Consider the following 25,476-nt stretch of genomic DNA (forward strand, 5'->3'; position numbering starts at 1 on the left):
TCTCTGTTCCTGTCTGTCTGTCCCTATCTATCCCTCACTCTGACTCTGTCTCTGTAAAAAAAAAAAAAAAAGAAACAGCTTGGTACTGGCATAAGAACAGGCATATAGATCAATGGAATAGAACAGAGAACCCAGAAATAAACCCACACCTTTATGGACAACTGATATTTGACAAAGAAGATAAGAGCATACAATGGAGTAAAGATAGCCTCTTTAACAAATGGTGCTGGGAAAATTGGACAGCTACTTGCAAAAAAATGAAACTAGACCGCCAACTTACACCATTCACAAAAATAAACTCAAAATGGATAAAAGACTTAAATGTAAGCCGTAAAACCATAAGCATCTTAGAAGAAAACATAGGCAGTAAGCTCTCCGACATCTCTCGCAGCAATATATTTGCTGATTTATCTCCATGGGCAAATGAAATAAAAGGACAAACAAATGGGACTATATCAAACTAAAAAGCTTTTGCACAGCTAAAGACAATATGAACAGAATAAAAAGACAAACCACACAATGGGAGAACATATTCAACAATACGTCTGATAAGGGGTTAATAATCAAAATTTATAAAGAACTTGTAAAACTCAACACCAGGAAGACATACAATCCAATCCAAAAATGGGGAAAAGAAATGAATAGACACTTCTCCAAAAAGGACATACAGATGGCCAATAGACAGATGAAAAAAATGCTCAACATCACTAATCATTAGAGAAATGCATATTAAAACCACAATGAGATATCACCTCACACCAGTCAGAATGGTGCTCATTAACAAAACAACACATGATAGGTGCTGGGGAAGATGTGGAGAAAGGGGAACCCTCCTGCACTGCTGATGGGAATGCAGACTGGTGCAGTGTAAAACAGTATGGAGATTCCTCAAAAAATTAAAAATGGAACTGCCTTTTGACCCAGCCATCCCACTTTTAGGAATATATCCCAAGAACACCATATCACTGACTCAAAAAAAAGAAATGCACCCCCATGTTTATGGCAGCATTGTTCACAGTAGCGAAGATCTGGAAACAGCCCAAGTGTCTGTCAGAGGACGAGTGGATTAAAAAGCTTTGGTACATATATACTATGGAATACTATGGGGCCATGAAAAAGAGGGAAATATTACCTTTTGCAACAACATGGGTGTTAAGCCAGGTAGAGAATTAAATAAGCCAGGTAGAGAAAGAAAAATATCATATGACCTCACTCATTTGAGGAATCCAAGGAACAATGTGAACTGAGGAACAGAATTAAACCTGAAGGGAAGGGGGGAGGGAACTGTTGGAAGGGAGCAAAGGATATGTTGAGGGGGATACGGGGGAGGGGGATGCAATCGAGGCAACACTACAATCTATGTAAACAAAATAAATTAAATTTTAAAAAAATGGAACTGCCCTTTGGCCGAGCCATCCACTTTAGGAATATATCCCAAGAACACCATATCACTGATTCAAAAAAAAGAAATGCACCCCCATATTTATGGCAGCATTGTTTACAATAGCCAAGATCTGGAAACAGCCCAAGTGTTCGTCAGTGGACGAGTGGATTAAAAAGCGGTGGTACATATATACTATGGAATACTATGGGGCCATAAAAAAGAAGGAAATCGTATCTTTTGTGACAACATGGATGGACCTGAAAACTATTATGTTAAATGAAATAAGCCAGGTAGAAAAAGAAAAATATTATATGACCTCACTCTTTTGAGGAATCCAGTGAACAGTGTGAACTGAGGAATGGAATTGAGACAGAGGAGGGATCAAAAGGACCAAAGGAAAAGAGGACAGAGGGAAAGGGGATGAGAGGATGGGATAAATCTGAAGGGAAGGGGGGAGGACGCTGTGGCGAGGGGAGCAAGGGAGATGTTCAGGGGAATATGGGGGGGAAGCATTCGAGGCGACACTAGAATCTATGTAAACACAATAAATTAAAATCAATTAAAAAAAAGAATGAACTGACTTAAATCCAAATCTCATTCAGCATTTTTCCACATTAAAGATGTTTCGAAAGCATTTTTGAACAATTTAAAGTCTGATTATGAATAATGTTTTATTATATAATTTTTAATGATGGTAGACATTAGGGTTGTTTTACGCTTTTTGCTGGTGTCGACAGTGCTGCAGTGAAAATCACTGCATACAAGTCTTTCTGGGCTTTCTCTGATTATCTTCTGAGCATTGTTGCATAGATGAGGCCTTACTGATCAAAAGGGATAAACCCTTTCAAACATTTAACAAAAGCTGCCAAACTGCTTTCTAGGAAACTAAATCAATTTATTATTCTACCTTCTTTCTAGATACAAAATAGCAGTACTGACTGCTGTTTCTCTTACTAGTACTGACTGCCTCTTTTCTTTTTAGCCAATTTGATGTGTAAAAATATCATTAACTCATTCTTGAGTTAATTTACATTTTCTGGTTACTAGTGAAGATGACTATTTAAAAGTATTTAGACCCTTTATGTTGGTTATTTTATGAATTATAACTTGAAATTTATTTTTAAGTGAGAGGAGGAGAGATAGAGGAGGAGACCCCACATTAGAATCAACCGACCTATCCTCAGTGGCAGGGGGCAGACGCTCAGACCAACCAAGCCACTGGCTGCAGGAAGGGAAGAGAGAGAGAAGGGGGAAAGAGAGGGAGAGAGAAGGGGGAAAGGGAGGGAGAGAGCAGGGGGAAAGGGAGGGAGAGAGAAGGGGGAAAGGGACCAGAAGAGAAGCAGATGGTGGCTCCTCTTCCATGCTCTGACCAGGAATCAAACCTGGGACATCCATAAACTGGGCTGATGCTCTATCCAAGGAGCCAATGGGCCAGGGCCTCAGTTGAAATTTTTTGAAATATAAGAGTTCTTTATATTATTAGAAACATTTTGATATACTTATATTTTATTGCAGCGTATCACATTTTAATTTTGTTTATATTCTTTCATAAACACTTAAAATGTAATAATCATCTGATAGCATTATCTTTTCTTCACTCTTCATGTTATTAAACAGGGATAGTTTTTAAATACCAACACCACATTTCAGAAAAAAATGCTTTAAGACATTATATTCTTTTAAATCACTATTGGCTTTCTTAGAGTCAAACAAGTAAAATTAATATCATAAAAACAACAAATATTCCACTAAATATATATATATGTATCCCACCCTAGGTTTTGACCATTCACATACCTGCTTGTGACAATGATCACGTCCTCAGAGATGTTAGCCATTTCTTTGATGGTAAGGTAGCACATTCTTCTCAATATTTGCTGAAATTATTTATAAAAGGCAACAGGTTATTCCTAAGAAAATGGTTTTTAAACTGAAGTGAGGTCCCCAAATAGATATATTTAGAAAGTTATTCTTACAAAAGATCCTTATCCACCCAAAAAGTCCTTTCAAAAATATTTGGATGATTGTTTCCATGTCTTGGCCACTGTGAATAGTGCTGCGATGAACATGGGGCTACATGTCTCTTTACATACCAATGTTTGTAAGTTTTGGGGATAGATACCCAGTAGAGGGATTGCTGGGTCATATGGTAGCTCTATGCTTAATTGTTTGAGGAACCACCATACTTTCTTCCATATGGTTGTTTTCCATTTTTGGCACCTGTATAAATTAGTATAATTTACATTCTGATCAGCAGTGAATGAGGGTTCCTTTATCTCCACAGCCTCTCCAACACTTGTTATTACCTGTCTTGTTGATAATAGCCAATCTAATAGGTGTGAGGTGGTATCTCATTGTAGTTTTGATTTGCATTTCTTGAATAGCTAGTGAAGGATGAACCCTTGATATAGGATTGGATAAAGAAGATGTCCAATATGCAATGTAATACAACTCAGCCATAAGAAATGATGACATAGTGACATTTATGACAACATGGATGGACCTTGAGAATGTTATACTGAGTGAAATAAGTAAATCAAGAAAGGCTAAGAACTGTATGATTTCACACACAGGTGGGATATAAAATTGAGACTCATTAACATAGATAAAAGTGAAGTGGTTACCAGGGGGAAGGGAGAGTAGGTGAAGGGGGTGAGAGAGGGTTGAGAGAAGGGTATAAAGAGGGACAAATATAAGGTGACAGAAAATGATCTGACTTTGGGTGATGGGTATACAACATAATTAACAGTTCAAATGGTATAAAAATGTTTGCCTGAAACCTATGTATTCTTTTTGATGTCACCCTGTTAAAGTTAATTTTCTAAATAAAATTTAAAAATTAAAAAATATATATCTGGATGAGAAAATATTCACAGTACTATTTCCTAAATACAAGTAACTGATTCACTGATACTGAACAACATCTAGAACAGGGGTCCCCAAACTTTTTACACAGGGGCCAGTTCACTGTCCCTCAGACCGTTGGAGGGCCAGACTATAAAAAAACTATGAACAAATCCCTATGCACACTGCACATATCTTATTTTAAAGTTCTTTATTTTAAATATTGTATTTGTTCCCATTTTGTTTTTTTACTTTAAAATATCTTATTTTAAAGTAAGTTCTTTATTTTAAAAATTGTATTTGTTCCCATTTTGTTTTTTTACTTTAAAATAAGATATGTGCAGGCCCTGGCCGGTTGGCTCAGTGGTAGAGCGTCGGCCTAGCGTGCGGAGGACCCAGGTTTGATTCCCGGCCAGGGCACACAGGAGAAGCGCCCATTTGCTTCTCCACCCCTCCACCGCGCTTTCCTCTCTGTCTCTCTCTTCCCCTCCCGCAGCTCCATTGGAGCAAAGATGGCCCGGGCGCTGGGGATGGCTCTGTGGCCTCTGCCTCAGGCGCTAGAGTGGCTCTGGTCGCAACATGGCGACGCCCAGGATGGGCAGAGCATCGCCCCCTGGTGGGCAGAGCGTCGCCCCTGGTGGGCGTGCCGGGTGGATCCCGGTCGGGCGCATGCGGGAGTCTGTCTGTCTCTCCCTGTTTCCAGCTTCAGAAAAATGAAAAAAAGAAAAAAAGAAAAAAAATAAGATGTGCAGTGTGCATAGGGATTTGTTCATAGTTTTTTTATAGTCCAGCCCTCCAACGGTCTGAGGGACAGTGAACTGGCCCCTGTGTAAAAAGTTTGGGGACCCCTGTACTAAATCATATTGCTTAAACAAATACACAGAAATGCTAAATAAAATAGGAACAAAAATTTAAATATGTAGTCAAGGACAAAATGAAGGGCAACTGACAGGTGCCAAAAATGGAAAAACAAACAACTCCCAGCCACAGGAGTACAAGGCTAGGGTCTTACTAGCATAGGATTAAGAATCTCAAGTCTAGGAAGAATGAATTTCCATTGTTGGTGGAAATAAAAATGGTACAGTCACTTGGGAAGATATTTTGGTGGTTTCTTAGGAACTAAAGATACTATTACCATACAACCCAGCAATAGTGCCCCTTGGAATTTACCCAGAGGAGCTGAAAACTTATGTCCATGCAAAAACCTGCACAAGGATGTTTACAGTGGCTTTATTCATAACCACCAGCAGTTGGGAGGAACCAAGATATCCTTTAGTAGGTGAACGGAGGAACTGTGCTACATCCAGACTACAGAATAGGAGCCAGCGCTAAAAATAAGTGAAAAACCAAGACATGAAAAGACATGGAGGAAACTTAAATGCATATTAATTAGCAAGTGAAAGATGGCAGTCTGCAAAGGCTATAAGTTGTAGGAGTCCAACAAAGTGGTGTCTAGAAAAGGCAAAACTATGGATACGTTAAAAAGACTCCAAGTTGCCAGGGGTTTGGGGGGGGACAGGATGGAGTTAGGTTGAGTAGGAAGGATTGTTAGGGCACTGAAAATGCTCTATTTGCTATTTTAATAACAGATGCATGTCATCACACATTTGTCCAAACCCATAGAATGTACAAACACTAAGACTGAGCACCAATATGATCTGTGGACTCTGGGTGACTATGAAGTATCAATTACAGGTTCATCAGTTGCAGCAAATGTACCACTTCAGGGAATGTTGATAATGGGGAGGCTGTGCAGTGAGGGATCAGGGAGTATATAGAGCAGGAATCGGGAATCTTTTTGGCTGAGAGAGCCATGAACGCCACATATTTTAAAATGTAACTCCGTGAGAGCCATACAATAACCCGTGTACGTTACGCATTATCCAATAAAAACTTGGTGTTGTCCCAGAGGACAGCTGTGATTGGCTCCAGCCACCCGCAACCATGAACATGAGCGGTAGAAAATGAAATGAATGGATTGTAATACATGAGAATGTTTTATATTTTTAATGTTATTTTTTTAATTAAAGGTTTGTCTGTGAGCCAGATGCAGCCATCAAAAGAGCTATATCTCGCTTGCAAGCCAAAGTTCCCAACCCCTGGTATAGAGTATAATCTCTGTACTTTCTTCTTATGTTTGCTGGGAACCTGAAAGTGCTCTAAAAATATAAAATCCTTTTTTCTTAAGGTGGTAGGCATGGGTAAATCTGCATGAATAACAGAAATCAACGTTACGATACATAAATATATATATGTTTATATACTCGCATACATAAAAGTAATAAGTATTCTAAGGTTCTCAAATTTCCATGAACAGGTAAAAGATAAAGATAAATAGATTTCATTAAGTCAAAAATCCATGTTGCAATTTCTAGGCCAAACTTTTTACACAGGTAGCCAGTTCACTGTCCCTCATATCATTGGAGGGCCGCCACATACAGTGCTCCACTCACTGACCACCAATGAAAGAGGTGCCCCTTCCAGAAGTGCAGTGGGGGGCCGGCTAAATGGCCTCAGGGGGCCACATGTGGCCCGCGGGCCATAGTTTGGGGACGCCTGTATCTAGGCTAACCACTAATAGAACTTTGAAACTATTACCCCTGATGCTGCTGCTGTTGCTCTGCTTACCTTTATTCAGGCTTTTCTCTGTTTCATTTTACATAGTTTCTATCTATCTTCAAATGCACCAATTTGCCGCCTGCAGAGTTTAATCTGCAATTAACCCCATGCAGTGTATTTTTCATAACAGATAGTTTTCTTTTTAATTCTGGGTCTCTCTGGATGTCCTGATTTGCTCCTCACTCTATAGTCTTTCAAGCATCTAGACCATATCGATAACAACTCTTTTAATGTCCTTACTGGCACATCCGTCCTCTTTATCATTTCTGGGTTCGTGTCTGTTGATCCATTTGTCTCCTGATTATGGATAATTTTTTTATTGTATGTTGAATGTGAAGCTTATGTTGTTAAGGTGCTGGATTTTGTTGTACCTTTTTTTTTTAACACATTATTGTATATATTGTCCAATCTGTCGTGAAGTGACCTGAGATCAGTTTTTCACTTTCCAGCCTTGCTTTTAAGTTTTAAAGCTTCAGTCTAAGGCTAATACATTGCCTTTACTGAGGTGAAACCCTACTGAGAACCATACCAGACAACACATCTTTCCACTCTCGCTGGTAGAAATATGAACCACTGTCAGCCTGGTGTTATGGTGATTCTTTGGTCTTGGGTAGTTTCCTGTGACATATGCATGAATCAGTTCTCATTCAAAGATTCAAGGGGGGCCCTCCACAGGTCCCTGGGGAACTATCTCCTATCCTTCCTTCTTCCCTCCCCTTCTCTTTCCCTTACCCCCTCTCCTTTCCCAAGTTACGTCAAGATTTCTACGAGCCTGACCAGGCGGTGGCGCAGTGGATAGAGCGTTGGACTGGGATGCGGAGGACCCAGGTGTGAGACCCCAAGGTCGCCAGCTTAAGCATGGGCTCATCTAGTTTGAGCAAAGCTCACCAGCTTAGAGCCAAGGTCACTGGCTCGAGCAAGGGGTTACTTGGTCTGCTGAAGGCCCATAGTCAAGGCACATATGAGAAAGCAATCAATGAACAACTAAGGTGTCGCAACAAAAAAATTGATGATTGATCAATTCTCATCTCTCTCAATTCCTGTCTATCCCTCTCTCTGACTCTCTCTCTGACTCTGAAAAAAAAAGATTTCTATGATACTCATCAGAAAAACAATCTATAACAGAAAAAAATTTGAAGAACCAGACTTCTCAAAATGTAAAATTTCTGCTCTTTGAAAGACTAAGAAAATAAAAAAAATTTTTAAAAGCCACAGACTAGGAGAAAATACTTGGGGAACATATCTGATAAAGGATTTGTATCCAGAATACATAAAGATCTCTCAAAATTCAATAATAAGGAAATATACAAACAAATTATTCAAAGTGGGCAAAAGATACCAACAGATCCTTCACCATGGAAGACATATGAGGCAAATAAAGCTCATGAAAAGATGTTTGAGGTCATTAGTCATTTGGAAAATGCAAATCAAAACTACAAAGAGGCCCTGGCCGGTTGGCTCAGCGGTAGAGCGTCGGCCTGGCGTGCGGGGGACCCGGGTTCGATTCCCAGCCAGGGCACACAGGAGAAGCGCCCATTTGCTTCTCCACCCCCCCCCTCCTTCCTCTCTGTCTCTCTCTTCCCCTCCCGCAGCCAAGGCTCCATTGGAGCAAAGATGGCCCGGGTGCTGGGGATGGCTCCTTGGCCTCTGCCCCAGGTGCTAGAGTGGCTCTGGTCTTGGCAGAGCGACGCCCCGGAGGGGCAGAGCGACGCCCCGGAGGGGCAGAGCATCGCCCCCTGGTGGGCAGAGCATAGCCCCTGGTGGGCGTGCCGGGTGGATCCCAGTCAGGCACATGCGGGAGTCTGTCTGACTGTCTCTCTCCGTTTCCAGCTTCAGAAAAATACAAAAAAAAAAAAAAAAAAAACTACAAAGAGCCTGACCAGTCAGTGGCACAGTGGATAGAATGTCGACCTGGAATGTTGAGGTCCCAGGTTCGAAACCCCAAGGTCTCCGACTTGAGTGCAGGCTCATCTGGCTTGAGTCCCAGGTTGCCAGCTTGAGTGTGGGATCATAGATATGATCCATTGGTTGCTGGCCTGCGCAAGGAGTCACTGGCTCAGCTGGCACCCACCCCGCCTTCAAGACACATATGAGAAGCAATAAATGGACAACTAAAGTGCTGCAACTATAAGATGATGCTTCTCATCCCCCTTCCAGTCTGTCTGTCTCTATCACTTGACAAAAAAAATCTAAAATAAAATTTAAAAAAACTATAATGAGATACTATACATCTATCAGAATGGCTAAAATTAAAAAACAGAAAGAAGGACAATATCATAATACCAAGTGCTGGCCAGAATGCAGAGCAACTAGAACTTCCATATAGTGATGGTGGGAATTGCAATCACTTTGAAAAATGGGTTATCAGTTTCTTATATACATATAGCCATCATCTGACCCAGCAATCCCACTCGTAGGCATTACCCCAGAGAAATAAAAACTTACATTCAAAAATTTGTATATGAATGTTTATAGCAACTATATTCATCATCTGGTAACAAAAACTGGTAAGAAACTAAATACCCTTCAATTGGTACACAGATACCTTAAGGTACAGCCATACAACAAAATAAATAATACAATGAAATAAAAAGGAGTCAAGTATTGATACAAACAATAACATGGTCCAATCTCAAATTCATTATGCGACGTGCCTGAAAAAAAAGACTCAAAAGGCATCAAGTTGGTATCATTCTGACAACTTCCTAGAAAGGGAAAAACTATAAGGAAAGAAGAGAGATTAGTGGTTGCCCAGGACTGAGGACAAAATGAATAACAAATCATACACTGAGCCGGGGTACCTGTCAGAGGGACAAAAATGTTCTAAATCTTGACTGCAGTAGTGATGATGATACTGTGTGCATTTGTAAAAACTCATAAAATAACCTAAAAAGGATGACTTTTACAGTATATAAATTACACCTAAAAATAAGATTGCAGTGGTAAGTGAAGGAAAAAAGGCAAGCCACAGTCTGGGAGGAAATATTTACAAAATACCTATCTGATCAAGGTCTTTTATCCAGAAAATATAAAGAACAGTACAACTCAATAAGAATACAAACAACCTGATTTTAAAAAATAAATACAATATTTGAGCAAATACTTTACCAAAAAAGATATACAGATGGCTAAAAGCATATATTTGCATATATTTGCTTAATATACACTTAATACTTTTGTCATTAATACAAACCAACAAACCCAACGATGCTACTTCTATATATTAAACAAACACTAAAAACACAGGTCCATCCACACAAAAATTTGTACTTAAATATTTTTAACAACTTGATTCATAATATCCATAAACTGAAAACAACCCATCAAGTTGTGACTGGATAAATAAATTAGAGTGCCTCCACACTATGGAATGCTACTCAACAATAAACATAAACAAACTACTGATACACACAAAATCTTGAATTAATCTCAAAGTCTATAAACTAAGTGAAAAAAGACATAAAAGGCTATATACCATGTGATTAAATTTAAATAAAATTCTAGAAAATGCAAAACTATGTTGTCAGATAGTAGATCAGTGATTGCCAGGTGCTGGGGTTGAGGGAGGAGAAAGATAACTAAGGGCTACAGGGACACATTCTGGGGTGATGAAAAATTTCTTTATCATGAGTATGGTTCCATGACTATACACTGGTCAAAACTCACTAAATTGTACACTTAAAATGGATGAATTTTATTATATATCAGTTATACTCAGTAAAAGTCACTTTCTGAAAAGAGTAAAATAAAAAAAATTTAAACTTACAAATCTATAGGAGTAATATAAGCAAAAAATATAAACAGACAATGGACAGAGGAGGAAAGAACAACAGCCACTAAACACAGAAAAAAGAGTTACAAGTTCAGCATGATCATGAAAACAAATTAAAACCACAAAGAGACGTCATCCCACATTCTTCCAAGTGACAAATATTGATACTTTAAGCCTGATAATAAGGAATTATCATCAGGAGCAGGTGAGGAATTGGAGCAGTCTGTGTAGGTTAGTCCAACTCTTTAAAGATCCATTTGACCAGATCGAATAGCTACCACTGTCTAGAAATTCCACTTGTAGGTTACCTACCCTAGAAAAACTGTACATAAACATTTTGTGTAATAGCATTTGGAATAGCACAAAGTGCAAACACCTCAAATACCTGTCAATGGAAGAGGGATAAACAAGTAGGAATGCTAGATAGCCACACACTAGGGTCCCATTCAGCAGTGACACTGAACAAAGCAGAAGTAATTGCCGCATGTGGATAGATCTTAAAAATATATTAATTCTTTAAATTGCAAAATAATATAAAGATGATACCATTTCTAGTTTATTTTAAAACACAGAAAAATCCTACATCTATATTAGGAATGCAGACATATGTAATATGTAAACATAAACATGGGCAGGAGGCCATCAACCTCCAGAGTGCTCAGCCTCTAGGAAAGGAAGGGGCTCCACAGGCTACTGGCAAATCCCCAACTCCCCTCCCCCAATGAGTCACACCCTGCCTCGGGGACCACCGGAAAAATAATACTGTGCTGTACATGTTTACTTACCTCAATCATTACAGAAAAAAAACCCAAAATATCCTGGTCATTACTCATCACCATGAGGCTGGGTATAGCACCTCATCTGACTTCCGCTTCTATCCTTCCATCAAACCCAACCCCCTCCGTCACATTCTCTGACACTGTCATCGGCAAAATTCCTACTATCCTTAACTCTTCTCTGAACGGTGGGTCCCACCATTTCTCTACCTGAAACCTGGCTTCCCCCCGAGGATTCCCCTGCAGCCCTCTCAAACGGTGGCTGTTTTCTCTAGAACCCTCATCCACCAGACCTCTGGGCGGGGAAGCTGTTCGAATCCATCATCACTGCCTTTTCAAAATCACTCTACTGCCTTCTTTCACTGTACCTCCTTCTTCCCTAAAAACTCTGGCTTCAAAGTTTATGCCATTAAACTGTATCACCTGCCACCATCCCTGGTTCCATATATAGATCAAGGTTACTTCCTTTATTTTTTAAAAATATTACTACCTTGTTCACTATCACTGCCTCCAATATTAGCCTACTAATAATTACTGGTGATGTTACTATCCATAGAGACAATATTAAAACTGCCCATTTTTCAGAATTTATCTCGTCTTCTTCAATGATCCTGTCCTCCTTCCTGCTGCAATCACCGATTTCCATTGTCATAGCCTTTACCAACAGCAGTATCCCTTTCGTAATCTCATTTCCAAGCTTTTCACTCTCCAAGCACCACTCCTGACTCTAACCCAGTGATTCTCAAAGTGTGCGCCAGAATGCACTGGTGCACCCTAGAAGATTTCCAGGTGCGCCCTATGGTATTCCAGAGAAATATGTGCCTGTTGGGGACCAAAAGACCAACAGGGTTTTTGGAGTTTAGATTTTTGGGGGACAGGTGTGGGGAATTGGCAGTAAGCTGACAGTCTGCCCAACCCCCCACCTCACTTGCCTGATTAGGTTGCAAAAAGCTGTTAAGCTGTGGTGCTGGATTGTTTACACTACTCCATGTTCCCCGGAAAGACTGGAGGCAAGTTTCTTCTATCCTTTGTTTGGTGTAAAGTTAAGATGATATGTATGATGGGGGTTTTCTGCACTCAACACAATTAAGAGTAAAAAGAGAGGATTTCTTCAATGTATTGATGAGGAAATGAGTTTGCCTTTCAAATATATGCCCAAACATTGAAGAAATCACTAGGACATATCAGGCTCATGTTTCTCATAAACACAAGAATGAAAAAACTTAACACATTCATGCCAGGACCTGCCGAATTTACTAAATCTTACTAAGAATGTATCTATCTATATAAAAATATAACTTTTTTGTCATTTTTTAACCCCTCTTTTTTACAAATTCTAAAAAGCGTAACTCAAAAAATGTAACATAAAAATGTTTTTTAATGTCAGAATAAATTTAATTTTGTTGTATTTATTTCATTTAATTACCATAAAAGCACACTTGGACTTTATATTTTTTTTAATATTTGACTTAATTATTATAACATTTCTCAGAAATTTATATATACTGCGCCTACAATTTTTTGTAGGATTTTAAATGTGCCCCAACTTCAAAAAGTTTGAGAACCACTGCTCTAACCCAACTCTTTTCCCTCCATCATAACCTATACCCATTGATCCTATCAATTTTTATTGTGTCTGTGAGCCCCTGTTCTTACTTGCCTCCTAACAGGCATAGATTCCATAGTCAACATTTCAATTACTCAACTTCCTTGCTCCTCCTTCTGTTTATTAACCAGGCAAAATCACAACCCTAACCATTCTATGCCTTAACCGGAAGCCTGTAACTAGAGAAAGACATTCACCATGCTACCTGGTCATACTTTAATTTCATGACCACTAACTTCAAGAGGCCATTTGTCCTGTTCAAGAATCCTACATTTCCACAATTCATTTCCTAGAAAAGTGTCTAATGCCTTCTTAATGCAACCTCTATGCTAGGGGCTTCGAGTTTGTCCTCACTCTGTTCCTTCCCTGCTCTGCATTCTCTTCCCTGCTCTATGTCCAGTTCTGCCTCTCCACTGCCAGCCCTCGGAGCGACAGCAACCACATACCTGCACTACAAATTCACAGAGACACAAAGAAGCAACAGCCCTCCACAATTTTTAAAAGTCCTTCCCCTTGGCCCCATCTAGCAGTTTGGAATGCCTAACATTCTCATATAATTTCTTTAATAATAATTCTATAATAATCATAGTGCTTCTGCTTCCCTGATTAAGCCCTGAATTTTTGGTACAGGGAGTGATTGAAGGGAAATAGTACGTTGAGGATATGAATCTGAAATTGCTCCTCTGAATTGATAAAAGGCATTAATGACTCTGTTTCCAGTGATAAAGGGGACACTAGTAGTGCATGGAATGAAGTGGCAAAATACTTAAATTATCAACAGTAGACAAGTGTAATCAAGAACCTACAGAAGCCCTGGCCGGGTAGCTTAGTTGGTTAGAGCGTCATCCCAATATGACAAGGTTATGGGTTCAATCCTGTCAGGGCACATAAAGAATCAACCAGTGAATGCATAAATAAGTGGAACAATACTATCGTTCTCTCTCTCATCAATAAAATAAAAATAAATTTTTTTAATTTAAATAAAATACCTACAGAAGGTCTGGGTAACTCAGTAGTTGCTGCCATAGAGCATTTTTGTAAAAATTAGTTGTATAGCCTGACCAGTGGTGGCACAGTGGACAGAGCATTGACCTGGGGTGCTGCGGTCCCAGGTTCGAAACCCTGAGGTCGCCAGTTTGAGAGCAGGCTTATCCAGCTTGAGCGCAGGCTCACCAACTTGAGTGCGAGGTCACAGACTTGAACGTGAGATCATTGACATGGTCCCATGGTCACTGGCTTAAGCCCAAAAGTCGCTGGCTTTAAGCCCAGGGTCGAAGATGTCTTGAGCAAGGAGTCACTGGTTTGAGCAAGGGGTCACTGACTCGGCTGGAGCCCCCTGGTCAAGATACATATGAGAAGCAATCAATGAACAACTAAAGTGTCACAACTAGGAGCTGATGCTTCTCATCTCTCTCTCTCTCTTTCTCTTAAAAAAAAATTAGTTGTATAATGGGTTAGTTGCTTCTAAGTACACTGAAGAAGTTAGTAAAAGAGAAGGATAAACTTAAGAGTTTTAAATTCACAGCTCAAGGTCAGGGTAACTACAAATCTTCTATACTGCCTTAATAGAAAGCCTCTGTCCTGTGGACACAGGGCTGAGATTGCTAAAAAGCATCTCCTGCAGGCTGAGTTACAATGCAAACTCAATTCACACCCTTGCAGGGCATCTTATGTTCAAGTTAGGACCTTGGCTGGGGGGTAGCTGGGGCCCTGAAAACTGGAATGGGGACATATGGGCAGATTGCAACAATGCTGACCACCCCAAACAACCCCTAAATTCCACCAAGTCTCCTTTGCAAGTAGAAGTAGCTCTTCATCCCGTCTGAGTTAAGTCATCTTCCTTTGCCTGGAGAATGTGTAATGGCCTTCCCTGAGACAGCCGCCTTACAAGGAACTGCTGACGTTCCTGAGGACACCCCAACATTTTTCATTATCTAGACACATAACCAGACTCACATCCCAGGAGGTCGTGGGGGTCAGGCAAAAAAAAACGTAGCCTGTGATGACACACACTACATACCAAGTGGACTGAAAGATTTGGACAATATATGTCAACAGAAAGCTGGAAAACAGCTATTCCAGCCTCCCCTTCCCTGTGTGTTTGTGCGCTAGTGCCGGGCAAAGAAGTGTGCACCACATTAGAAGACAGGAGTGAAGCAGCCCCCACCAAGCTGCGAAAGTCAGGGTGGTCTACGGTAATGAGACACAGATGTGGAGGTGCCGGCAGCCTTCGTTTGTCCTCACTCTTCTCCCCCCCCCCCCTCCACATCCTCTTTCCCACTGTGTATCCAACTCTTCTCAACGGCCAGCCCTGCTAACCAACAGCAGACCCTGGCCCACCAGATCCTTGACTAAGGACAGAGAGCGGGAGCTATGTCCGCTGACTTCCATACTGGTCCCCTTCTGCAGAGTCACGCCAGACACTGGGTAGTAACAGTTTGTGGGCCGCATGGTGGATCTGTGGGCGAAGCTTTGTACTACACGCTTCCATTCTTTGATTTTCATATGTCCTTTAATGAACACTTTATGAAAATAAACAATGTTTAAGTAATTTAAACATTTCAAGCAACCTTCCCTAATTTGGAACACTCTAAGTTCCCCCAAGGAAAACAAATAAATGCAGCTTTTTCAGCCTAAAAGAAATTAAAAAAAAAAAAAAAAGACTTACATCATTAGATTGAAACAATCGAGTCATTGCAAAGAAGGCTTCTGTGGCTTCCGTAGTTCCAAAGTGTTCACCCTAAGTAAAATTTAAAACAACAATGAAGGCTCTTTCTCTTTATTTCTGCAAAATTCTTTTAGAATGCAGGGAAGGAAAAATCTACTTGTAAAATATTGCCTTTGTGCTAATGTTCCTGGAACAGCCATTTATCTACTCCTTATTTAAAATAATTCGATATCACACACCATGCTAGAATAGTGGGCTCTAACCTTATAGCAGGAAATGTTTTAATTTCCCTGAAAAGCTGTGATTTACAAGGAGGGAGAAAAAGATAGCAAGTGGAGTTCCTAATCAGATTGCAATGTTATTGTTACACTGCCTACGAGCAGAGATCATACCTTACACCTTTCTATAATCCAATGCCCAGCACGAAGCCTAACATTCGCACAGAAGCGTAGCAGAGATTAAACTGTAAAGAACAATCAGGAATACAGAAAACATAAAGGAACCCACTAAAAGGGCAGGAACCAGATTTGTTAATATAAAAGGCTTACGAGGACGCTAATAGATCTCAATATATTGGCTTGAGCCCCTAAAAACATGCAGATCAGAACTTAATGTGCTAAATAAATCAGCTAAGGTATTTGCCAAAAAATGCAGATTCTGACTCGTGGCTCTGGGCTGAAGCCTGAAATTTTACATTTCTAACTAGCTCCCCCAGTAATGAGAACACTGCTGACCTGGGAACTTTTTTTTTTTTTTTTTTTTTTTTTTTTTTTTTTTTTTTTTGGCATAACAAGATGTTAAATAATCTATTTCACTTATAGTCTAAACATTGCAGATCACAGGCCACCTGAAACATTACCATTTCAATATTTAATGTTTTCATTAAAGCAATCCTATAAAATGTATGGCCCAATCACTTTCAGAACTCCAAAGTTTATACAGAATGTAATTAGTCTTCACTCTATTTGTCATGGGCCTAAGAATAAGCCAATTTTGATGAAAAACTTTGAAAGTTTAACAAGAAAGGCAAGGTACAATAATTTACAATTGCTTCAATTGGAGTATCCAGCTTGCTCACCAGGAAGACATTTCCCATCTCGTTCACAACTATTTCCTGAATATCTAGAACTCCATGTACTTTCTAGTCATAATGGTAAAACTTTAGGCCCTACTTGACTTAAAACTCAGAGAACATAGAGATATGTCAATTCTAGTAGCAATTTAAAAGTATTTTTTCCATTAGCTCTCCTGAGATCTAGGCAAAAGGAAAAACTAAGGTTCCCAAACCTGTTTATGTCTCAGCCTGGGTTTGGTGACTTCCTTATCAAGATAATTAAATGTTTCAACATGAGTTGCCCATCAAAGAGCTATTGGCCAATACAAAAGTATATGCTACTCTGAACCCATACCAGCTACTCAAAACTCTGCTTATAGAAGGAGTTTAGTTAACTTGGACACAATGTGTGCTATGTAAAGTTAAGTCAAATTATGCCTTAAATGTTTCCAATATGCTACCACAGAGAAATATGACCTTGCGAACTTTATTTAAAAGTATGTTCTTGTTGCCCAATCTTCATTTGCAAACTACAAATCTTTATTATGTCTCTGGATGACGTCTTCCATCATGAATATAGTAAAGATGAAATATTCTCATGGAATTCAAATTGGAAACCATAGTCATCCTTTTTCTTTTTTTTTAATTAAGTGAGAGGCAGGGAGGCAGAGAGACAGACTCCTGCATGTACCCTGACGGGATCCACCTTGCAAGCCCCCTATCAGGTGATGCTCTGCCTGTCTGGGGCCACTGCTCTGTTGCTCGGCAATAAAGCTATTTTAGCATCTGAGGCAAAGGCCCTAGAGCCATCCTCAGTGCCCAGGGCCAACTCTGCTGGAACCATTCGAGCCATGGCTGCGGGAGGGAAAGAGAGAGAGAGAGAGAGAGAGAGAAAGAGAGATGGGGTGAGGGGGGCAGGAGACGGAAGGGTAGAGAAGCAGATGGTCACTTCTCCTTTGTGCCCTAACTGGGAATCGAACCTGGGACTTGCACACACCAGGCCGACAATCTACCACTGAGCAAACCGGCCAGGGCCAACCATTGTCTTAGCGATATAGGTGAACCATCTGGGTTCACCCTAGGGAGAGGGACGTTGTGTGTGTGTGTCTAAGAAACAAAATCACACTTTCTAAGTCTCTAGACATTTCATGAGATTTTAAAATCATCAACAAAAAAATAAATAATGATGGCAAACATAATCCATTTCATTGAGGGCAAATATTTTTGTTGGTGTTGTTTGTTATATCCACAGTGTCTAAACAGTGCATAGGACACTGCAGATGTGTAATAAATATTTGCTGAATGACTGAATGAAAACTATTCCTGAATGCTTAATGTGAATGCAGGACTATTCTCAATGTTTGACATTTATTATCTCATTTAATCAATACAGCTTTATAAATCAGATAGTAATCATAATCCCCAATTACAGAAAAAGACATGAAGGCACCAAATGGTTAAACTCAGAATCATATTGTTGTAATGGTGGAATAGGATAATAAATATAAAATCTGAATATTAAAAGCAAAGCTTTAAAACATCACTATACACTACCCACCCACCCCCAAAAAAGGTAAAACATCTATCTGGAACAGGGGTCAGGAACCTATGGCTCGCAAGCCAGATGTGGCTCTTCTGATGGCTGCATCTGGCTCGCAGACAAATCTTTAATAAAAAAAAAATAATAACATTAAAAATATAAAACATTCTCATGTATTACAATCTATTCATTTTCTACTGCTCATGTTCATGGTTGCGGGTGCCTGGAGCCAATCACAGCTGTCCTCTGGGACAACACCAAATTTTTATTGGACAATGCATAACGTACACAGGTTGTTGTATGGCTCTCACAGAATTACATTTTAAAATATGTGGCTTTCATGGTTCTCTCAGCCAAAAAGGTTCCCTACCCCTGATCTAGAACATGTCTAAGGTTTTGCACTGTGTTTTTGGAGGCATATAAAGACCTCTGAACAATTCTGCACAACATGTTTTAATATTAACTAATATTTGTTCAATTCAACTCGTTGAGAATCTATCATGTGCTTAGCTGCTTTAGTACCTCATGCATAAAAATAAGTATATGTCACAGTCCTTGTCCTCAAGAAGTTTTACATATGATTAAGTTAATCAAACACTGTAGATTTTTAAAAATAAGTGAATTTTAAAAAATAATTACTTTCCAGAAAGTACTTTACTAGATATTATGTATTTCTATTCCAGGACACAAATCTGACAAAAATCAAAATAATTTACCTGGTTCAACAAGTACAGAATCTTTGTAAGAATATGCAAACATCTTCTTGGGTTGATGGGCGTTTCATTGAAGAGTCGAGCCTAGAACAAAAACCAGTTTATATATAGTAAATTTTCTACTTTTTCTATCTCAGATTACAAAAAAATCAACTTTAACAAAAGACTATTATTTATTTTAATTACAATATCCAAATAATATTAGCTACCTATAGTTTTCAATTCATTATGGTATGTGATAAAGCATTAAGTGGGGTCTTGATTTTCTATTCTATACTCTCACTTTCCCTTAGGTCTACTGCTTTAATTTTGTGGGCTCTGTTAAGTAAGAATCACAATATTTCTCTACATCACTTGACTACAATGAGTTTCATATCTATAATTTCCTTCCATAACTTTGCACTAACAGCTCTTGTAGTATGTTATTTAAAATCCTCAACATGTGGCACAGCCTGCATATGTCTGCATTTCTCTCTCCTCTGAGAAGCAAGCCTTCTTCTTTTTCCCTCATCTATATTCTCTGAACTCAGTTATATTCCTGAATTCTTATTTTGGATCTCAGCATTCCAGGGGCTCTCTGCACACCATTCTAAAATGGAACGGAAAAGAAGAAACACAACAGACTTCCCAGCCATACCTCCTGTAAGACAGCACTCTTCTCCAGATGCCGAAAAGGATTAGAGCCACTACCTACAGTATAAAACAAAATAGATCTTTAATAGTTGCCCTACATAAATTTATTTCCTACAGAATAGAGTGCTTGGGATATCTCATCTAAGTGAAATGACCATTTGGCTATCACAGTGATAATCATCACTAATATATATACATATATATATATGTATACACTAAATAGAATCATTTTGATACTGGAAATATTACTTTCTTGTAAGATCTTACAATATTGCAGGAACCCTGCCCGAAGTCTGTGTCTTCTTTCCCCTGTCCGTTTTCTAGGTGAATGTTTCAAATACCTGTCATGTCATGTCAGGTCCACACAACTAAGATTAATCAGATTGTGGTAGGGCCCTTGGGAGTTCCCTAAAGGCGAGCACGATTTTATGTCTTTCTAACATGTACTGTGAGGCAGAAAAGACTTCAGCAGATAGTCATATATAAACTTAATGATGGAAGGGGCCACGGAGGTATTACTAACCCAACCTCCTGCCACTCCTTATGAGAGCAGCTATGAAACACTGGGTTTTGTGCTGTTTGTTTGCAAGGTGACTTGGTATTTCCTCCATTTGCTCTGGACCAAAGTATCAAGATACAACTCGGGGATGCACGAAATGTTCTACGTACCACGAGGCAGTTTTGCCCTCCAAGGAGCAGACAGTGTAAGCGTTCCCAGGGAGACTGGAAGGTACAAGACACCTCAAAGCTCATGCACACATACACTGTGCCGTGGATCTGAGACCCACTTGGAGCTTCACACTGCCGGCAAGCCTCGCCTCTCACACGTGCACACCTTTTCCCTCCGCCACCTGCCTGGCGCCCGCCGCCTCTTCGCCTCTCCGAGCAGCCCACCACAGGCGAGCCGTGAGAGACCGCTTGGAGGAGGCACGACCAGAAAAGGGTAGGCGGCGCCTCTCCGAGCAGCCCACCACAGGCGAGCCGTGAGAGACCGCTTGGAGGAGGCACGACCAGAAAAGGGTAGGCGACGCCTCTCCGAGCAGCCCACCACAGGCGAGCCAGGAGAGACCGCTTGGAGGAGGCACGCCCAGAAAAAGGTAGGCGGCGGCTTAGAGGGAGGAGAGGGGGAAGGGAGGGGGCGGGGTCAACGAGCAGGCGGATGTGGCGCGGGGGCGTAGGGCTGCAGCGCGCGACCCGGGGAAGGCTCAGCTGCCGGGGGAGGGGCTAGACGCAGGCCCCCGCCGGAACTGGTCCCCTGCACATCGGCGCCCACGCCCCCGAGAGCAGGTGGCGGCGGCCAGGGGGTGGGGAGGAAGGACCCCCCCCCCGCGGCGGAGTGTGGGCGGCAGAAGCCCAGCGCGTACCAGACTCTTCGTCCTTCTTGTCGAATTTTTTAATCATCTTGGACGACTTCCCAGCGCCCAGACCCACCGCGAATGTCCCAGGTGCCGCAGCCCGCAAGCGGAAGAAGCTGCAGGAAGGCCGGCCCCGTATCACGACGTGGGTTGGGCAACCGGGGCGTCACTCGGGGAGAAGGCCCGCCCTCCCGGCTGTCGCGCTCGGCTGCTCTTTTCCCCGGAGGATGCGGCCACGCCCCCTCGTCTTTCCCCAGCCGGGGGGCGGGGCCGGCCAGGCGCTGGGTCCCGGGATCCACGTGGTGGTGCGTGCAGCGAAAGGTCTGAACCCTAGGCGCAGCCTGACCCTTCCCTATGAGAGACCAGGCAGCCCATGCAATAGATCAGGCAAAATGCGGTTTTATTTGGTTGACATGCCCTGGATGGCGACTTCTGCTGCCCTCTCAGTCTCTAGAGACCCAGGCGAGAGGCCTGAAGAGTTTGTTTTTACTTAATGACCGTGGTATTTTTTATAAACCACTGCTGGACCCTTCCATTCCGGAAGGCGCTCTCCCCGGGCGCAGTTCTGGTAGGCTTCAATTCCAGGAGCGATGAAAGTGTTAGTGGTTCCCGATTTATCTTCAAAGTCGGCTTGTCACTTTCTGACTTCTTGGAGACTGCAACAAAACACACGGCACCGTGGTGAATATGGATTTACAAAGGGTCTAGATTAGGAGACTTAATGTAGGGCACGAAATTGACCCACTTGGAGGGACCGGAAAAGTGGTCTTTACTCTTAGCAAGGGGATACAGATTTTGGAGCACGAACTACCATTCCCAACCTTCCTTATAATTCTGGATTCCTTACCTTCTGCAAGACCCAGTTTAAAACACTGCCAGGGTAGAGTCTTCGCTGTTTTGTTCCACTGCTTTCAAATTATCCCATCCACAGCCATATTGACGCTTGTGTAACTTTTACTAAGTTGAGGTGCTTTCATTTGTATATTGTTAGCCTTTTCCTCAAGTGTGTGTTGGCATTTAGTCTCCCGCCTGAGAATGTAACTAAGAAACTCTTTCTACATTTGGCTTTGGTGTCCTCACTTCATCCAGATTCTCTTTCCTCTGTTCTTGGAATCCTCCACTTTGGGCTTTTCCTGCCCCCATCCCTCCCCACTTCTTTGATGCATTATGCTTTGTAAATATCTCTTGAATTCGTTTCCTTGTCCTACTGCTAACACCTTAATTCTTGTCCTGTCATCTGTCTCTTGAACAGCCTCCTTCCTCCCTCAGCCTTCGTGGCCCCCATCCAAACATGGACCATTCCTGGGGGGAGGAGGTGATTGCTAGTAATGGAGCTTTTGCTTGAATTGGGGGCATTATTTCAATTTCACAGTAGATTGTCTTTGTTTACGAAAAGCGTCATAATAGGCCCTTTAGATACAGAGGTAAACAGAGGTAAAGCCAGTAGCCACCTTTTTTTTTTTTTTTTTTTGAGGGAAACTGTAAAGCCAACATAAATTCTAATAAAATGCTGCAGACTGAGATATTAAGTGTTCTGGTTAGAAATGTAAATTGAGTGTGCCCTTAAAAGAATCATACCCTTGAAAAATTAGAGAAAATCTAATCTAGGTTAGATTCTAGAGAAAGTCTTTCCCCCGTATGGATTTAAGCTGAACCGTCGATATCCTACATACGGTATCATTTAGGATTTAACTCCAACTTTACTAAATGTACTATTAGCTATTAGGCTTGCCTTATCTGGCTTATAAAACTCAAATCTTATTTTCCAGGCAGTTTCCCCTCGAGGAAATTCAGATGCTTCTCAATTTACAATGGGATTATGCCCCAATTAACCCACTGTAAATTGAAAATCTCTAAATTGAAAATGCAACCTACTGATCACCACAGCTTAGCCTAGCCAGTTTTAACTGAACGGATACTGCTTTTGCACCATTATAAAGTCAAAAAATCATGAAGTCAAACTATCATTAAGTCGGGGACATCTATAGATGTTCCTACTTATTCTTGGGCTGAAATTAAATAGGTTTTTGGTGAAGAAGTGATCCTCTTCTCCTTCCTTGGCCAAGGGTATTGGGATCCTAGGCAGAAATAGTGTAGATAAGCCAGGAGATTCCCAAGAATGATTAATGTGCTGAGGCAGGGGTTGGCAAACTGTGGCTCGCGAGCCACATGCGGCTCTTTGGCCCCTTGAATGTGGCTCTTCCACAAAATACCACGTGCAGGCGCACAGGTTATAATAACAGTGTACTTACCTATATAGTTTAAGTTTTAAAAACTTGGCTCTCAAAAGAAATCTCAATCGTTGTACTGTTGATATTTGGCTCTGTTGACTAATGAGTTTGCCGATCACTGTGGGGAATTCGAAGGAACTGAGGAGGTTTGAGGTGGAGCCTGTGAGTAGTGTTGTTGTTTTTTTAAGCAAAATAAATCACTCTGTTGTTCTTTAACTTCTAACTACATCTATGAAGTGTTCAATATCACAGCTCAGATTTAGCTGAATACGGGGAGTTAAGAAAGGTAGGCATGGGGTAGGGTCACAAAGAGGTACAGGAGGAGCAGAGAAACCTGAAGAAGCCATTTAAGGGACGGTATGATATGACCACACACCTCTGAAATGGTGACTGTTAGCTAAGCATACTTTGGGGAGACTCAAATTGCTTGAGGAGAAAAACCCCATAAAAGAAAAGAACCTTATCTTGAAGCCATAGCTGATGAAGTCTGGTAACCCATCAGTTATGCTTCTCATACACAAATGTCTACTGAGTACTCTGTAATTCTTCAATGGACCCCAACTGCCTAGTAGAGAAACCCCTAGCCCTTAATCACATAACCCAGGCCCTTCAAGATCTGGCCCATTTATCTGTTTCATATATTGAGCGTACTATTACTGGTGCTTGATAAGTGTTCAACACTTACTAGCTGCCCCATAACTGTTCTTAAATGATTGATCATGTATAAGGAGCATTCTCGTTACCCTCTTCCATCCCATACAAACTCATCCCAAACCCCTTCCACCCCATACCCTGCCTCATTCCCAAAGAGACTCATGGACTTCTGAGACATAGACTTAACCTTCAGCCCTTCTAGAACAGTTTTCCTCCAAGTGTGATATACATACCACTGGGTAGTTTTAGGTGATACATAGATAAACATTTTAAATTTTAATTATTATGAATTTGATTAAATGTATGGGGGGGAGACCGTATAATTAGTATATCAATCTCATGTAAATGATATAGTATTAACTAGAACAAGAACAAAAACATTAAATCAATAATAGGGCAAATAACAGATTGATATACCAACATGTTTAACGTGGTAGGTGGTACCGGTTGGAAAGCACTGTGCTACAGCTTCAGGAACTTTGAGGATTTAGACAGAATCCAATGCCTCGTACCACATGAGCCTCTATCAGTCCTTAGCTCCTGTGCTTCAGGACCTCCATAAAAGATGTCAGTTTGCCCTTATCTCTCGTCCCCATATGTTCTCCCTCCTGCCCACATCTCACTTCCACAAGCCACTGCTTTGAAAGAGAAGAGTTTACCATCTTTCTTCTTGTCTCCTTTACAGGCTTGAGAAAAGGTGAGCTGAGGGTACATGTTTTTCTGTCTCCGCAAAGTACAGAACATCGAATACTTCCCTTCACTCTTGAAATCATCCTTGGTGGAAAACCTTAATAAAGAAAATTTGTTTAGTGAATCCTAGGGTTGGAGGTTAGTGGAAGTAGTCACTACACTCTAAGATTCCAGGGGGAGAGAAAGGAGAAGGGTAGCAGGTGATCGTTGGTACAGAGTGGAGTACTATTCAGTGAAAAGGATGCTTCTAGAACAGGGGTCGGGAACTGTTTTGGCTGAGAGAGCCATGAATGCCACATATTTTAAAATGTAATTCCGTGAGAGCCATACAATGAAATGACCCGTGTACATTAGGCATTATCCAATAAAAATTTGGTGTTGTCCCGGAGGACAGCTGTGACTGGCTCCAGCCACCCACAACCATGATCATGAGCGGTAGGAAATGAATGGATTATAATACATGAGAATATTTTATATTTTTAACATTATTTTCTTTATTAAAGATTTGTCTGTGAGCCAGATGCAGCTATCAAAAGAGGCACATCTGGCTTGCGAGCCATAGGTTCCAGACCCCTGTTCTAGAACCTAGCTTTGTAAACCTAGCAGGTTTACAAAGGAAGTTCAGACTCTCCTCTCTTTTCTCCAAACTGGAAACAGGCTGCTCCTACAACTGGTTTCAAATAAAATTTCATAGCACGTTGTGCCCTTATCATGCACTGAGGGGAAACTTTTTTCTGTTTCCTCAAATCAAAGAACCATCGAATATTTCTCTTCATTCTTGCAAATCCTTCTCAGTGAATAACCTCAGCTTTGCATTACCATTTCTCTTTCATTATGGTGTAAGTGATGTTAGGGATCATATAAGGAAGCAGTGTCTTATTGATACACATTTGTACCTATACCCTACAAGCAAGAAGTATTAAATCATATTGAAAAG

General features: G+C 40.9%; 2 protein-coding genes across 2 annotated transcripts in view; both read right to left on the bottom strand.

Moving 5' to 3' along the window:
* The window catches only part of COPG2 (COPI coat complex subunit gamma 2), a 73,176-nt gene extending 52,063 nt beyond the window's left edge, over positions 1-21,113 (bottom strand). Inside the window, exons 1-5 of the mRNA XM_066364236.1 lie at positions 20,974-21,113; positions 19,614-19,666; positions 18,980-19,060; positions 15,670-15,741; positions 3,182-3,261 (exon numbers count right to left, since the gene is read on the bottom strand). Of these exons, the coding sequence (XP_066220333.1) occupies positions 3,182-3,261; positions 15,670-15,741; positions 18,980-19,060; positions 19,614-19,666; positions 20,974-21,010 (323 nt within the window). The 5' untranslated portion in view covers positions 21,011-21,113. The remainder of the gene's footprint in view (positions 1-3,181; positions 3,262-15,669; positions 15,742-18,979; positions 19,061-19,613; positions 19,667-20,973) is intronic.
* A 337-nt stretch (positions 21,114-21,450) lies between these two features.
* The window catches only part of TSGA13 (testis specific 13), an 81,632-nt gene continuing 77,606 nt past the window's right edge, over positions 21,451-25,476 (bottom strand). Inside the window, exons 8-9 of the mRNA XM_066364237.1 lie at positions 24,509-24,636; positions 21,451-21,620 (exon numbers count right to left, since the gene is read on the bottom strand). Coding sequence (XP_066220334.1) covers positions 21,451-21,620; positions 24,509-24,636 — 298 coding nt within the window. The remainder of the gene's footprint in view (positions 21,621-24,508; positions 24,637-25,476) is intronic.

This window comes from Saccopteryx leptura, chromosome 2, assembly GCF_036850995.1.
Source record: "Saccopteryx leptura isolate mSacLep1 chromosome 2, mSacLep1_pri_phased_curated, whole genome shotgun sequence".
NCBI lineage: Eukaryota > Metazoa > Chordata > Mammalia > Chiroptera > Emballonuridae > Saccopteryx > Saccopteryx leptura.